This window comes from Chiloscyllium plagiosum, chromosome 27 (genome assembly GCF_004010195.1).
Source record: "Chiloscyllium plagiosum isolate BGI_BamShark_2017 chromosome 27, ASM401019v2, whole genome shotgun sequence".
Taxonomy (NCBI): domain Eukaryota; kingdom Metazoa; phylum Chordata; class Chondrichthyes; order Orectolobiformes; family Hemiscylliidae; genus Chiloscyllium; species Chiloscyllium plagiosum.
Window position 1 is genome coordinate 13657072 of NC_057736.1, and position 17608 is coordinate 13674679.

At 39.4% G+C, this 17608-nt stretch overlaps 1 protein-coding gene across 5 annotated transcripts in view; it reads right to left on the reverse strand.

Moving 5' to 3' along the window:
* Window positions 1-17608, reverse strand: part of LOC122563562 (mannosyl-oligosaccharide 1,2-alpha-mannosidase IA-like) — a 144330-nt gene that overhangs the window by 5198 nt on the left and 121524 nt on the right. For 4 of the 5 annotated variants that reach the window (XM_043717457.1, XM_043717455.1, XM_043717456.1 and 1 more), the window contains 2 exons: window positions 10727-10946; window positions 6322-6494 (listed from right to left, as the gene is read on the reverse strand). In XM_043717457.1, the coding sequence (XP_043573392.1) occupies window positions 6322-6494; window positions 10727-10946 (393 nt within the window). The remainder of the gene's footprint in view (window positions 1-6321; window positions 6495-10726; window positions 10947-17608) is intronic. The other variant, XM_043717454.1, reaches the window with a different exon arrangement.

The following is a 17608-nucleotide window of genomic DNA, read 5'->3' on the forward strand; positions in this document are numbered from 1 at the left end:
CTAGTTTGCGACTCCATCTCTCTACCTGCTGACTGCCTGACAAGACTGTTCACAACCTTGGTGTTATATCTGACCCAGAGATATGTCATAGATTCATACTATCACTAAGACTTCCCATTTCCAGCTCCATAGTACTGCCTGATTTCATCCCTGCCTCAGCTTATTTGCTGCTCAAACCCTCATTTGTGCCTTTGATATCTCAGGATTTGACGAATTAATGAACATTTACTTGGTCCTACACATTTTACCCTTTCTAACTGTGAAATCATACAAAACACTGCTGCCTATGAACTAACTTGCACTGAGTTCCATTCACATTTGTTTGCTGGATTACACTGGCTCCTGGTCTTGATTTTAAAATCCTCGCTCTTGTTTTAAATCTCTCCATGTCACCGTCCCTCCCTATTTCTGTAATCTCAAGATCTACAATCCTCTGAAATATCTGAGCTCACTGAATGATGGCCTCTTACATATCCTAATTTTATTCGCTCCAGTATTGTTGGCTGCCTTCAGTTGGCTTGCCCTGGCATGGTGTCTCAGTGGTGAGCACTGCTGCCTCACAGCACAAGGGACGCAGGTTGGATCACAGCCATGGGCAACTGCGTGAAGTTTGCACATTCTCCCCATGTTTTTGTTGGCTTTGTCTGTGTGCTCCTGTTTCCTCCCACAGTCAAAAGATGTGAAGGTTAGGGTAGAGGAATGGATCTGGGATGCTCTTTGGAGAGTCAGTGTGGACTTGTTGGGCCAAATGGCCTGTTTCCACACTGTAGGGATTCTGTGATTCTAAGATCTGAAATTCCTTCTCTATACCTCTCTGCCTTTTTTCCTTGTTTTCCACCTTTTAGACACTCCTCAAATCCTATCTTCATGATCAAGTTTTTGGTCATCTGACATAATATCTTCCTAAGTGACACAGATGTCATATTTAGTTTTAAATAGCTTCTGTGAACTCACATTTTATGATACCAGAGGTGCTGTATAAATACAGGTTGTAATAGGCAGATTATATAGTTAGTACATTATGTTTATTGATTTAGCATTGACATTCCATGGGATTTCCACCAATCTCCTATATAAATGCAAGTTTTTGGATGGAATCTTCCCAGGCATTGAAGAACATGGGCATCAACAAGAAAGTTAGGCAAATCACATAAGATGGTCAATGAAAAGCTTCTTAACATCAGGAGAAAAATGTCCTATTTTCCAACGAAGTGTTAAATACCAAAATGAGATTATTGTCAATAAGCAGCAAGAGGCCAATTTACATGCACTGGCAGGTATTAACATCTAATTGTTACCTAATGTTGTCTCATTAATATCCAGTTTCCCATTCTCCCTTGAGCTGGATAGAAACTAGACAGTGACAGCTCCTGACATCCAGTCAAAATGATTACCAGTGACTCTATCCCTGGGTCAGATATAACACCAAGGTTGCGAATAGTTTTCTTTAGTCTCAGGCAGTCATCAGGTAGAGACGGAGTGAATCACAGCTTGATCCTCTGGACTTCCATCTTTGACACCAGGCACCAACAGCTCAGGGATTGCCCTTAGTCCATCCACCATTCCCACCACCCCCTCTCCCCCCCACCCCCTCCACTTGCTTTGCCCCCTCAGCCATACCTTAAATGCTCACAATAGTTCTGTCTCAACTTGCATTTTCGCACAAAGTCAGGCAGTTTGTCATGGTTGTTAAAAATTAAGTATCAAGGATGTGGATATGTTGCTCTATGTCACCATGCTACATTAGATTAGATTAGATTAGTGTGGAAACAGGCCCTTCGGCCCAACAAGTCCACACCGACCCGCCGAAGCGAAACCCACCCATACCCCTACATTTACCCCTTACCTAACACTACGGGCAATTTAGTATGGCCAATTCACCTGACCCTGCACGTTTTTTTTTTGGACTGTGGGAGGAAACCGGAGCACCCGGAGGAAACCCACGCAGACACGGGGAGAACGTGCAAACTCCACACAGTCAGTCGCCTGAGGCGGGAATTGAACCCGGGTCTCTGGCGCTGTGAGGCAGCAGTGCTAACCATTGTGCCACCGTGCCGCCCACATTAGTGTCACACTTGTATTATGTGACACCCAAGTAAATGGTCAAGTGCACCATGCATGTGCTTCAACCAAATATTCATGTCTCAAAGTCCAAGGGGAGTGGTCCTCAGTCAAGTTAAAGGAAACACACTTCAGTCAGGGAGTTCAGCACGGTAAGTCAAGTGCAGTCTCTGATGTCAGTCCTTTATTTTATTCTTTCAGGGGACTGATGGAACTCCCAAGGAAAAGGCAACAACATATTCTGGAATTAAGAAATTGGATCTGTAAAATAATGAGGCGACAGAAGTTAAATGCAGGATTTCTGAGGAAGGAAACTGAAGATGACACAGAGACAGTACTATTTGTAATAGTAGCTAAAATGGGGACCTGCAAGAGAGGGTGAACGAAAAGGCTTTTAGTGGGAATTGAATTTTGAGACTAATTGGTCAGTCTCCTAGATAACAAGAGCTTATTTTATAAACAGGGTTTGTGGAGATTTGATTTAATGTACAACTGGAAGAGGAGGCAATTGAACCTACGGTATCTATCTTGGAGACAAAGTAATCCACAAGCTCTTTCCATTTGTTGCTAGAGGAGAGTGCAAGCAGCAAGCGTTGTAGAATGCAGTTGATAGTTATTTTTGCCCTTCAGGATTATCCCAATATGGATTGAACCAGGAGAAAGATGAGAATGTAGCTCAGTAGAGCTCAAGGTGCTCTGGCCAGTTCTGGCAATGGATGGTTAAGTAAACATGTGACAAATATGCTCAAGTTTATACCTCTTGGAGTTCAAGGTATAAACATAGGGATTCATGTATGGGCAACAAATGGAAAAGAGACTATCAATGGTTTACATCAAAAGGGTATCAACAGAGAAAATTTGGGAGTGATTGAGCAGATTTATTTTTACTTAGTGAATGCAAATCTTCAAAGCCAAGCAATAGCCTACTCATTTGTTAAGTTTATGGAGATGGGTCTGCCACTTACACTGTAGAGGGAATTCTCCTTAGTAATGTGCAGCAGTTCGTATCTCTCCACAAGTGTTTGAAGGGTTTGTACTAAGGCCCCAGCAGCAGAGGTTGGATGTGCAGGGGCTCTGCATGTGCTAAACCAATTTAGCAAGGATGATACTTGTCATGGCAGTTCAAAAGTTACCATTTGACAGATGGGTTTTACACAAGAAACTTGTTACTGACTTCTCATGCTTCCTATTTCTTGATCCAAAAGATGTTTGCTTTTAGATCTTGCTCAGGATCTTGCTCCATATGTGGTACAGTAATGCAATGTGGTCAGTAAGTGACCTGCATAGGTCATCATGAAGTAGTAACTGAGTTGTAGCATGGATGTTTTCAACCAACTTGTGTTTTTTCATCAGTTGGAGTGATGCTTAAAAGGTCAGGAAGCCAAGAGAGGGTTTCAGTTATGATGCGTATTGTTGTACTCAACTGTCAACAAGATGTGTATATAATTAGCTTTGTCAGTCAGATGCATAATACTCTGCTGTGGAGTATGATAGGGTAAATGTTGCGTTCCAGCATGTTATGACAACAGTGCCCAATGTCGCTCCAAGGCTGCTTCTGATTTTGACCCGGTCTGCTTTTTTCTTTACATGTTCCCAGAAGAACAAAGTCCTTTTCTAGAGTCATTTCTAAGTGAGCATTTATGTAATATGAAAAAGAAAATTAATGCAAAACATCTTAGAATTTGAGACTGTGACTGTGAATAACTTGGAGGGTAACTTTTGCAGAAGCAGAGGTAAACGAGAATTAGGAAAGGTATGGAAACATGAATGGTTAGCGATTCAATAAACTGTTCCGTATTCATCTTGTCAACAACAGAAACCCACAGGAGTGGAGAACCATTAGGAGATAGTGAAGTTGAATGGACAGCTGTGAATATAGGTAGGAGAGTGAATTAGATAGGGATAGTGTTGGCAACAACATGAGAGAAGGGGTACATAGAGGAATGGAATCAGTGATAAGGATCCAGAGATTTTGGCTAAAAATGACGGTTTTGATCTTTCTATTGCTTAGCTTAGCATGCAGTGCAGGGGTTGAGAAAGATGGTGGAACGAAAGGCTGCATGTTATCTGAAAACATATGAAACTCACCCCATTGGGTCACTGTGATAATACAGGGTACTTTGACCATCCTCCATAGATAGGATTTACAAAAGAAAAACTCAACTGAAGTCTTAAGGTTTAAAAAGAGCAAACATTTGTAGATTGCTAAAGAAAGATCACACTATTCAGTTATTTGCTGTATGCATAATGAAGCCAGATATTAATACTATTACCCAGAATGATTTGAAAAAAATTAGAAAGGCATTAACATATCTTCGGGCTTCAGACAGTTCCAGATGGAGTGGGAGGTAAAAATGTCCCTTTAAATTCAGCTTCCCATGAATTTTCTCTCAAAATTAAAATGCAATGGCAGTTTTGTTTGAGTAATTCTTCTGGTCAAACCAAAAGGAAGAATCAGGGAGCAAGTCTCAATTTCCTGTTGAGATGGGAAAGGGGTTAAAAAGAAAACATGTAGATACCAAAGAGTTCTGAGAATGTAAGAGAAGAGATTCAAGAAATTAACACTAAGTCAGACAAGATAGTTCAATATTACAACCAGGGTTAGAATGGGTGAATCAACATCTCTCTTTTCAACTTTATGGATTGTAATGAGAGTTTAAGTCTTTCCAGCACAACATTATACCTATCCTCAATTAAAATATATTCCACCAATTTTCACTATAAGAAATGAGTAGTCAATCACAAGGTTTTTGTTAAAGAAAGAACAAATTTATCACCTGCTAATCCTGAGAAAAATAATAAAGATAATGACATCAAGCACACACCCTTTGGGTAGTCGCTTGGACTGCAAATCAAAAGGGGATAGTGTCCAATATAAAGGAAGATAAACAGAATATACAGTTTAGTGTCCTTTGGTCTCTTTGAGGTTTTAACAGTGGTGAGGATTCATGGTTAGTTAGTCAGTTTCTTGGACTGCTAGTAGTAGCGTTTTTTGCAGTTATCTTTTAAGTTCTTGGTTCTCTGGTGTTTCTTTCCAATCAGTGCTGGTGAATCAGGCATCTTATTTATGTTGGAGAGAGAGAGAGATCTTTCTCAGCCCGTTTTCAGTTTTGCATTGATGGTTCCACTGCCTCTGTTCTGCAAAATAGCCCTCTGAAATAGCAACCTATTTTTATATTTCATTCCTGCAGAGGTTATATTTTCAGGCTTACTAACTGTGCAGCAGTTTTAACTCTAACGTATTAAGATTCTCATAATGGTAAAGCAAATAGATGAGGGCCCTCTCATGCTACGCAGGAATCCTGGCTGACTGGTTTCATTGTCCTTAGGTAAAATGTTAATCTTACCTTACATTGCTTTTGATATAATTCACATTGGTTTCATGAAACTTGACAAATCTGTGTGAGCTAAGAGATCCCTGTGGCTATTTTAAACACAGAAACAGAAAATAGGACCAGAAGTGGGCCATTCACCCTTCGAGCCTGCTCCACTTTTCGATATGACCATGGCTGATCATCCAATTCATTACCCTGTTCCCACTTTCTCTCCATATCCTTTGATCCCCTTGGTTTTGAACTATATTTAACTCCTTCTCGAAAACACTCTATGTTCTGGCCTCAACTGTTTTCTGTGGTAGTATTTTAGTCTCTTTTTAAAACCTTTTCAGTCCATAGAAGTCACAGGCATGGGATTGTAAAATCAGCAATCATATTTTGTATCTTCACTCCACTCAAGTACTAAAGCCTGTTCATTGTTTTTCTGTCAACAATGCAATCAAGTTATACTGATGGGATAAAGTAAACGTGATTATAAAGATTGCTTTGCATGTACACTTTACTATGGAATAAAGCAGCTTATATTTTACATCAAATCTAGTGTCATCTGTTCAGGTTCAGATTCACAAGGATTACGCTGCCCTACAAGTAGGATACTGCAACCAAAAGGTGCAAAAATAAGACCTCATATGCATGAAATGACTGACACCATCAAACACATGAAGATATCAATGCAACACCTGCTGCTGTTAAAGGTCAGTATTTTAAAGAAGAGGAGGGAGCTTAGGATAGTCTCATGATGACACCGTAGGAATGGGAAAATAATCCACTGGTAGAGATACTTTCGTTCCAAGTTGATGGTAACAGTTGATGTAAAAGAGGCAGTCCCCTAAAATGATGTTTCTGTTTAAACTACATCCCTGTATTATCAAACATGTCTCAAAGGGCATTTTTAATGATACAATTGTGAACAGTTTTCACCTACCTGCACTGCCTCCCAGCCCCATTCCCTATATCTGGGGTCATGGGTAAATCTCCACATGTGCATGTAGGTTTCAACCACTTCAGGTCGCAGAATGTAATACTTATCATTCATTCTCGTTGCAACAGCATCTGCACCACCATCGAAACGAAATGCTTCAGGACCAAGTCTGGTGGCTAAAAATCAATAAGTATTTATACATTCAAAAAGAAAGAGTATTCTTTAAAATTAACTTCAGGATCATTTCAGTCTTCTGAAATTCTAGCTAATAAAGAACAGTATGAAATTCGGCTTCTGGTGTAACACAGGGTTTATTTTTGCAATAACTGCACAAACTGAGATTGAACAGTGCACTGGCTGCCCTGAAATTTCTGCACCGGCTTTTACGAATGATTAAACATGCTATAAATGCAGTTTCTAAGCAAAAAGCACCATCACAAGGGAAGCAGAATTTCTGGCCTTCAATTTCAATTTGAAAGGATGTGCATACTTAAAGGTAAGTATTTACGTATGGAGAGAGATCTTTATTTCAGCTCTTACCAAATTATGAATAAAGTTAATTATCTGGAACTGTTAAGAAAATGGAGAGAAGTGGAGTGAAAAAATTCCCAATGTGAGCACTAAACTGACTCTATGAGCAAGTGAAGGAGTAAACCCATTTTACTGATGAGTAGTGGAAATGCAGCTTTGTTAGGTGTGGGAGGCAAGCAAATTTCCCAAACAAGGTACCTCACAGCACTTTTCCCAGAAGGGGTATGTAACAAATATGAACTGCATTTACTTGTAGAATTTGGGACCAGATGGAGAAAAAGACATTGCACTTATAAAAATCTGACAAAGGAAAAGCATCAACTGCACTACTCACCCAGCCAATGCTACAGCTTGTTCTGTGCATCTCATGAAAAGTCACACTTTAAGGAATATTTCTTCAAGGAGAATTTAAACCTTTCACATTTTTTTAACAAAATAATATCGCAGTATTTCTAAATCATGCCGCATGATGAACATGTCTTTTTGACATTCAGATAGTTGCGGTGCATTTTTGCATGTGCACCTTTAATTTCCAACCTCTAGAAACAACGGGCTATTATAGTCACACAGTCATAGAGATGTGTAGCACAGAAACAGACCCTTCGGTCCAATTCGTTCATGCTGGCCAGATATCCTAACCTAATCTAGTCCCATTTGCCAGCATTTTGCTCAGATCCCTCTAAACCCTTCCTATTCATAGATCCATCCAGATGCCTTTTAAATGCTGCAATTATACCAGCGTCCATCACTACCTCTGGCAGCTCATTCCATACATGAACCACCCTCTTCGTGAAAACGTTGCCCCTTGGGTCCCTTGTATACTTTTCCCCTCTCACCCTATTAATTGGAATAAAAACTGAAAATGGTAGAGAAGCTAAGCAGGTCTAGCAGCAAATGTGGAGCAGAAACAGAATTAACATTTTTCAGTCCAATTGACTTTTCTCTCCACAATTGATACAAGGCCTACTAATTTTCTATAGCACTTGTTTTTATTTCAGTAGTATTTTGCTCTTGAATATAAATTGAATCCTGGCTCACCCATCTTTCAGTCATAAAATCTGAAAAAAAAAATAACAATTACATAGAGCTATTTCTAGTGCTCCAAGGTACCTGCAACATGTCCAAAGCCATAAAGGCCAAAGCATTAATCTTTCAATAACAGACTCATGACAAAAGTCAGGATATTTGGAGTCGGGGGATTGAAAGATGAGTGAAAAACAAAATAAAGGGGAAGAGTTAAAAGAAGCTTCCCAGACTTCAGAGCCAATAACTTATTGAGATCCATGCTTCACATTCATCATATCCCTAGCTATGTTGTTCTAGTACAGCTATAACACTACCCAACAATGTTGAAAACAATGTATGTTCTGCACACAAACAAATAGTGAAATCCAATCTGGCCATGTACCATCCTTTCTTGATCGTCAACAAAATGTTAAAATCCATAATTGATGCAGCAATAACATGCTCAGTTTGGGATCCAACAGGACTACTTGGTTCTAGACTTCAACTCAGCTTTGGTCAAAACATCTGAACTCGAGGGATGAGATGAATATTAACCAGCAGCTGACTGAATCAAGATGCCTTCAGAAACCTAGGTTAATGTAAATCAGGGGACAAACTTTTAACTGGTTAAAGTCATATCTAACACAAAGGAAGATGACTCTGGTTGTTGAAGGCCAAACATCTGACCCCCAGGACAAGCTGCATGAGTAGTATCCAAGGCCTGATCATATTCAGCGAATTCATCAACAAACATTTCTCCATTAAAAACCATATGTGGCGAGGTTCACTGATGACCACGAAGTGTTCAGTACCATTTAGGTCTCTTCCGATTCAGAAGCAGTCTGTGTTCAGATGCAGGAAGACTCTCAGAACACTCAGGCTTGGGTTGATAAGTAAAAATGACACCACACAACTGCCAGGCAATGAGTGAATGTAATAATCTCCCCTTGAATCCAGCAGCATTACCATTGCTGAATGCCTCATCATCAACATCCTGTGGATTACCAATGATCAGATGCTGGATCGGTCATACAAATACTTGTAGGTCAGAGATTGGGAATTCTGTGGTTGGCAATTCACTTATCAAGTCTCTCACTGTCAATAAAACTCAAGACAAAGTGTGATGGAATACTCTCCACTTAATTGGATGGGTGCAACCCCAACAACATTCAAGAAGCTCAACACCATTTAGGACAATGCAGCTCATTTGATTGGCACCCAATTTGCTACCTTAAGCACTCACTTCCTAACTACCTGAGCACAAAGTTAAAAATCACACAACACCAGGTTATAGTCCAACAGGTTTATTTGGAAGCACACTAGCTTTTGGAGCACTGCTCCTTCATCAGGTGGTTAAAGGAGCGGCGCTCCGAAAGCTAGTGTGCTTCCAATTAAACCTGTTGGACTATAACCTGGTGTATTGTGATTTTTAACTTTGTATACCCCAATCCAACACTGGCATCTCCAAATCATACCTGAGCACAGATACAGCATTGTGTACAATACTTCGGATGTACCCCAGTTTTGTGAAACTGACATTTAAAAAAAAGAAGAGGTCTGAAAGTTATTTGGAAAAATTACCTAAGTATGTTATTTCTAAGAAAGCATGTGGTTTCGTAGGTGCCTAGCCAGATACCTATGCTGGTAATTGATGTAATGTTTACACCAGTAGTGGTTTCAGTTTTGTTCAGAATCAGATTCCAGTTCAGGAGCACATTTTCACCCAAGAACAAAGGTTTTTAGTTTGTGAAGCCTCTAAACTACACAATTTTGTGTAGAATTTTTCAGCTGTCAGAAATGAAAATGGTTCAGGTCATTAGAATGGAAAGGAGTCTCTAGGCCATCAAACCTGGAAAGGGTCAGTTAAGAAATTAAAGAGTTAAGGTAAAAGTACCACTCTGTTGGGATTGAGCATATACTAAGAAAATTGCTAGTAAACAGGTCATTTTGCTGTGTGTGCTAATGTCTTTCTAAACTATCTTGTTAAATATTTCCAATGCTTAACCACCATGGTGAGCAACTATAAAAATTAAGTTTTGATATCACACTGGGATTTGACTTGTTCGGTATTATCAACTGGGACCATAAAAATAACTAACAATCAGGAATATTAAGGAGGTTGGGGTTGTTAACTCCAGAAGAAAAAAAAGACTTAGAAGAGATAAATGTTTTTAAAATTATGAAGGTATTTACTTGAATGGATGTGAAGAAATTGTTTCCCTGTGTGAGTGAGTCTAGAATGGAGCAGCAAAGAATTTGGGAGGAATGTTATTACAGAGTTCAGAAATTATGGAAATTGCTGCCACATGGAGTGACTGAAGATGGTAACACTGACATATTTAAGCAGAGGATTGATAAATAAATGAAGCAGAAATTCCTGTGAGGATAGGGTGGAATGAGGTAATTAAAATGTTATGTGGTTTATGTGAAGCCTAAACACCAGCACAGATCAACTGAAGCACATGACTTAAGGTGTTATAGATTCTGCATTTCCATGTGTTAGGAGACAATTCAATGCATTTCTAGGAGGTGTGATTGAAAAACATGAGGAAAAATTAAGACTGACAGTATAAACTGACATGACTGACAATATAAATTAAATTATATTACTATTCCATTGACTGCATAAAGCTCAGACACTAACAACACTGTTGACGTGTTGCCAGGCTTCATGCAATAATACATTTTTATAAAGTTACAATGTAATATGAGCAAAAAACATGAGAAGCATTGAAAGAATTCTCAATAGTTGCAGTAATGGATTTGTAAGAAATTTATTCACTCACTATTTGACAAAGGCATCTAAAGTTGTTAAATAGTAAAATATCTGTTAATCTATTTGCAGTGCTATTTTGAGGAATATGTCTCTTACCTGAACGCTTGTATGACTCATGGCAGGTGATGGTGATTTCTGCTGCTAATTCCATGTAATGTTTAGACAGGTCTGCTGGTGCATCATCAGCTCCCATTGCTAACATCCCTCCAGAAAAACAGGCCAGGTGACCCATCTTATGGTCCAGTATCCCACCCCTCCATTCTGCAATATATGTCAGACCACTGGCAGATTTTCTCACTAGATTTGTCTCTATAGCCTGTGGGTGCACAAAAAGACAGAATATTTTAGTTTATGTGGTATTATGTGGCATTCTGATATTAATTCAGATGGCTCTATTTCCTTATTGTACATCTCTATGACTTGTGCTCCAGAACTTGCCACTCTGCTAGCTAAGCTGTTCCAGTATAGTTACAACACTAGCATCTGCCCAACAATGTGGAAAATTGCCCAGGTACATCCTGAACATAAAAAGCAGGGCATAGCCAACCAGGCTAATTACTGCTATGCCAGTCTATTCTTGCTCATCAGTAAAGTGATAATAGTGCTATCAAGCAGCACTGCTCACCAATAACCTGCTCACTGATGCACCATGTGGGCTCCACCAGCCCCTGACCTCATTACACCTTGGTTCAAACATGGACAAAAGAACAAGAACTGAATTCCAGAGGTGACATTTGAATGAACTGACCTAGCAAAACTGGAATCAATGGATAACAGGAGGCAAACTCTCTGGTGGCTGGAGTCATACCTGACACATAAGCAGCTGGTGGTTGTTGGAGATCAGTCTTCTCAGCTCCAGGACATTTCTGGAGCAGTCCCTCAGGACAGTGTCCTGGATCCAACCATCTTCAGCTGCTTCATCAATGACCTTCCCTCCATCATAAGGATAGAAGTAGGGGTGTTTACTGATGATTGCACAATGTTCAGCACCATTCACAACTCTTCAGATACTGAAGCAGTCCATGTTCAAATGGAACAAGATCAAGACAATATCCAGGCTTGGGCTGACAACTGGCAAGTAACATTCATGCCACACAAATGCCAGACTACGACCATCACCAATAAGAACAATCCAACCACTGCCCCTTAACATTTAATGGTGTTACAATCATTGAATTCCCCGTTGTTAACATCCTGGGGTGTATCATTGACCAGAAACTCACCTGGACTCACGATATAAACACAGTGGCTACAAGAGCAGGTCAGAGGCTAGGGATACTGTGGTGAATAACTCAGCTCCTGACTTTCCATAGCCTGTCCACTATCTACAAGGCACAAGTCAGGAGTGTGATGGAATACTCCTCACTTACCTGAATGAGTGCAGCTTCAACAACACTCAAGAAGCTTTACACCATGCAGGATAAAGCAGCCCGCTTAATTGGCACTACATCCACAAGCATCCACTCCCTCCACCACCAATGCTCAGTAGCAGCAATGTATACTACTTACAAGATGCACTGCAGAAATTCACCAAAGATCCTCAGACAGCACCTTCCAAACCCATGACCACTTCCATCTGGAAGGACAAAGGCAGTAGATATACGGGAACACCACCATCTTCAAGTTCCCCAACAAGCCACACACCATCCTGGCTTAGAAATATATCACCGTTCCTTCAATGTTGCTGGATCAAAATCCTGGCATTCCCTCCCTAATGGCATTGTGGGTCGACCCACAGCAAGTTGACTGCAGCGGTTCAAGAAAGCAGCTCACCACCACCTTCTCAAGGGCAACTAGGGGTGGGCAATGAATGCTGGCCAGCCAGCAATGCCCACATCCCACAAATGAATTTTAAAAAAACATTGTGAGGAAGTAAAACTGTAATCAACAAAGAAATATATGTACCGGTGAACTTCTGGAAGTGAGAATCATGATAAAATTGATATACACCTAGGAATATACAATCTAATTCAGGGCAGCAGTGTGAAATTGTGGAATTTGATGATGCTCTGGCAATTTTTTCTAAGAACATAATTTAAAAGAATTTGTGGATAAAATAAATACAGTGGTTATTGTTCATTTAGACTTTCAAAAGATGTTTGAAAAGGTTCTATGAGGAAACTTGTTGATAATGTTAAGGCTCAGGGAATAAAGGAAGTGTTATTTAATAGGATAGGAAGTTGGTAAAAAAAGAAAAGAAAAGAAAAGAGAAGAAAACAGAATAGTTGCTAATTGAGGTCTCACAAACTGGATGGTGTAACCAGTGGTATTCCATAACAGTCACTGTCCTTCTGTCTCCTTTTATATAACACATACACTTTAGGATTAAGAAAGTGTATGGTAGGACAAAATTTGTGAAGAGAGACCATGGTTAAATGCAACTGCTACTTAAGGAGGGCATAGACAAGTTAATTGCTTAACAGATAGAATCTAACGTAGAGAATTGTGAATTGATGCATTTTGGAAAGAAAAATAAGGAGATGCAATGCCAAATGGTAAAATTAGAGATATTAAATGTGTATTTATACAAATCTTACAAAATGGACAAGTTCAAAAGTCTATTAAAATAACATACAAGTTCCAAATTTCCAAACTGAGACATATCACAAAGGTAAAGAAGTTATGTTAATAAACAATTATAAATTATTGGTTAGGCCCCAGCTAGAGAACTATTATTCAGAGCATCACATAATAGAAATGATGTGATGGCCTTAGAGAAGGTGTGGAGCAGATTTACTGAAACGGCACAAACTGCAATACTTCAATTATTTAATACTTCAAGAGACTATAAAAGGTGGGGTTGTTCTTGTATAGCACAGAAAGTGAAGCAGGGATTTAAATGAGGTGCTCAAAATCAAGAGGAGTTTCAGCAGAGAAAGTCAGAAGAAAGTGCTTCTCCTGGCAGAATGATCAATAACGAGAGGAGAACTGGCTTGAATTAACTAGCTAAGGAATCAGAAGTGACATAAGGAAATTTTTTTTTGCAAGCTATTAATGATCTGAACTTCACCAAATCCTCTTTAACTTTGGGGGTTAGCAGCACAGATCTTCTCCCTCCCCCGCCCCCGCCTCCACAGGTAACACAAAACTGCAGATAGCATGCTTGTAGAAATTCTATGTCACCTGCAAAGAATTTGTTGGGACCTGCCAATTATGGCAAAACAAAATGGATCTAGGGTCAATCTTGCAAAAACATAGCTCCATAGGCAGTTAATCCATATGTAACTAGGAGTGAGTTTACACTGCCTAAAAAAGTAGCTGAATCAATAACTTTCAAAAATTAATTTTATGAATACTTGACTGAATAATTGACAAGCGTATCAGGACATGGGTAGTGGAATGGGACTAATTGGATCACTCTTTCAAACAACCAGGACAGACATGGTAAACAGAACTATATTCTGTGCTGCATGATTCGATGATCAGAAAACTCATCCTGTGAAAACAACAGGTGGGGAAATGCCCTATTTAAGTAATGGGAGATGCAGATATCATCAGAACAGTGCAGGTTAGTGGATATAGACACTACTAGCCACCGTGGTATCACTATGAAACAGAAAAATACTGAATCTTTCATACCCTTCTCTAATTCCTTAATCCCAATGGGCTTTTGTTCACCCATCCTTAACTTATCCTATTCTTTCTTGAAAATTCATTACAACAACTGGGGGCAGAGAATAATGAAGACTAGGAGGATGATGTTGAGAACCAGAAATAAGGAAGAATGTTTTCCTTACAATGATAGCAACGCAGATGATCATGAGTAGCTAATAAACCAAGTAACATAGAACAGTTTCTGCCACACATGACTGAACACCAAATTTGCTCAATACCAGTCTTGGCATCATTTGTTTGCTGTTCACACATCTACTCTTATACAATTAATTCATGTGTGGTGATTAGTTATATTACGTAAATAACGTGGCACCACATGATTCAGAGAGGATGACTTATTCGTGAATATATGCTACCTTCTGAGCATGGAGAAGGTTGCTCATGACTTTTAAAGCCACAAAGCCCAGAACTCATGACTATTCATTTAAAGAAATACATCCATGAGAGTTCGGAGGGTGATTACTAGAGATGTGTTGTAATTAACATTTGTGTCTCTACTATAGCCCTCATTTACAAACATGCCTTGAAAGTTCTACTGATTCTAAAAATCTTCACTGAGTCTGGGATTAGTTGGTGGCTCTGACTTCATGAAAACATAGACTCCTGATGGCACTGGGTCTGGATAAGACAGGACCTACATATTCGCTTTCGGAATCCAATAACTGTCATTAGGCAATTGGGCTGGCTCAGCAGTGTACATACAGGTTCAGAGTCCAATACAGTATCAATGGCTTGATCAACCTCACTGTGGCTGCTATTTCTCACAAATAATAACAGTTGCAAGGCTTCCATTCTTCTCCATCATAAACTGCACAGTTGCAATTAAGGGATGATACTGGGCTACCCAAAGCAACTGCCCTTTGAGAATCAATGGCTCCTTTTCAAGGCAAAACTGCCATAATACAAGGACCACTTCTGCCCCAAACTCCTTTTACAAAACATCAGCAGCCTATTGAATACTAACACCTCGGAGAGCTGGTGGTGTAATGGTAATGTCACTTAACTACCAATCTAGAACCCCCAGCCAATGTTCTTGGGACTTGGGTTCGAATTCCACTATGACAGAAGTGAAACTGAATACAATAAAATGTGGAATAAAGATGGTGACATGCAATCTCTGCCAATTGTCATAAAAGCTCATCTGGTTCCCTAATATCCTCTCGGGAAAGAAATCTGCCATCCTTACCGATCTGGCACACGTGTGACTCCAGGCCCACAGCAATTATCCTATTGGCAATTTGGGATGGACAATAAATGCTGCCCTTAGTCAGCAACTTCTACCTCAACAAATGGATTTTAAAAATATATCTTTGCACAAAGGAGAAAGAAAAAATGCTTACATATGTTTAGATCAGTTGGAAAGTTTAGGATTATGCCCCCCCCAACCAATATGAAGGTGGAGGGGCACACAAAATCCAGCAGGTCCTCTCTCTGTCACCTACTTGCCTCTGAAATTTTACAGCAATGAGGGAACTGAAGATGACCTGTCAATGCTCAGGTCTATTGATGCCCTCAAATAGCTGATTAATGGCCACTCAAAAGGTCTCATCTAGTCTGTTACACATGGCAGGGAAATGCAGGCCTGCAGCATTCGTTGCATGGGCTGGGTTCAGGAGGACAGGCTGGATCTCATTTGTGGATCCTCAAGCCTCATCAAGAGCACTGCCCCAAAGGTTATTCTTCTTTCTAATCGTCTTCCTGGCCTCCTGAACCCACCTCTTTAAGACTGCTAACTGAACTTAAATGGATTCCTCAGGGTTATATTTTAGTGCCAGCACTGCTCCTGGCTGGTAATGTTGGAAGAACAAAGTGGTCGGCCATCAGAGTACCCAACAGCTCTCCAAGGAGAGACTTTCTACTAAGATAAACACAACTGTTTTGCTTTAAAGCAATTAATACTACTTCTATTGTAGCAGCTGTCAAGATTGTTGGCAGGTTCCCTGACCTTTTAGCTCAGGGAAGAGAATTAGGGGAGAAGACCATGATGCTGTATAAAATTCAGCACATTCTGAGAGGAAAGATTAGGATAGGTTATTTTAATTTTAGATTTCTTGTAATTAAAGGTGGAATTAGAATTATCTTTGTCATAAGTCCTCAAATGAGTATAGTGAAAAGCTTACAAGTCACCACTTAAGGCGCCATCTTAGACACAAAGTTATCGAGGTACAAAATTTTAAGTACAAATTCTTGGAAAAAGCAATTAGAAAAATAAGGAAATAAAAAGTTCAGAAGGCACTAAGCCTCTAGTCCATGGCAGGCCTTGACCCAAGAGTGTGCTGGGCTTCACCTCTCGGCTCTTGGAATCATCTCCAGGCCAGAATTCTATGCTGAGGCCATGCCAGGCCAAAAGAGTGCCACACTGGACCGCTTGGCCAATTACACATAAGATGACAGATATACAGGAAAGGAATACTCACTCAATTTACCTTCCACAGTCATATCAGGACAAAGACATCTGATGGGATGTACAATGATGAGGTGTTTAAGTTACAGCTTATGGGAAGGTGGGGCATAAGAAATAATGGCAGCAGTGATAAAGGGAGACTTAAACAGATGAGAAAAATTTCACAAAGTTTAGATCTGATGTTCCAATTGTTCATAAGAAAAATGAAAAGAACAAAGGTGTAAATGGATTTAACCCAGATGTGGCTGCAGGATGACCAGAGTTGGGAACTAAATACTCTCATTCTGATGAAAGATCGTTGTGTTTATCTCCACAAATGTTGCCCAACCGCATTCTTTCAGTATTTTCCATTTATTTTTCAGAATATATAACTTTCAAGCACAAAACTAACAAAGAGAACATTAATGTAGAGTAGCATGATGATAATATGTTGAATGCATTAGTTAAAAATGTTCTTAACTGAGAAAATTATGATACAGACTCATTATGAGTGGAACTAAGAAATAAAAATGGCTCGATAATATTGCTAAAAGGAGTTTATAACATCTTTAAGGTAATCAGAGTGAGTACATCATGAGACTGGAGGAGCAAGAAATAACAGTACTATAATAATCTTAAATGAATTTACTCTTTATATGGATGAGTCAAATCAAATTACCAAAAGTAGTTTGGAAGACAAGTTCACGTAATACATGCAATGAAACAATATGTCAACTAACTGGCTATAGTATATATAGACTTGTGTAATAAATTGGGGTTATTTATGTAGTAAAATATCCTCTTGGGAAATAAAGCCTTAAAAATAAAGCATTTTATATTATGTTTTAGAGTGATGTGGTTAATTCCAAAACAAGAATCTTAAACGTAAACAAAGTTAATTATTGATTGGCCACAATCTATATTGCTGTAATTTTTGGATTTTTCATCCTTGTTTTCAATTTCATATTCCATCACCTCAT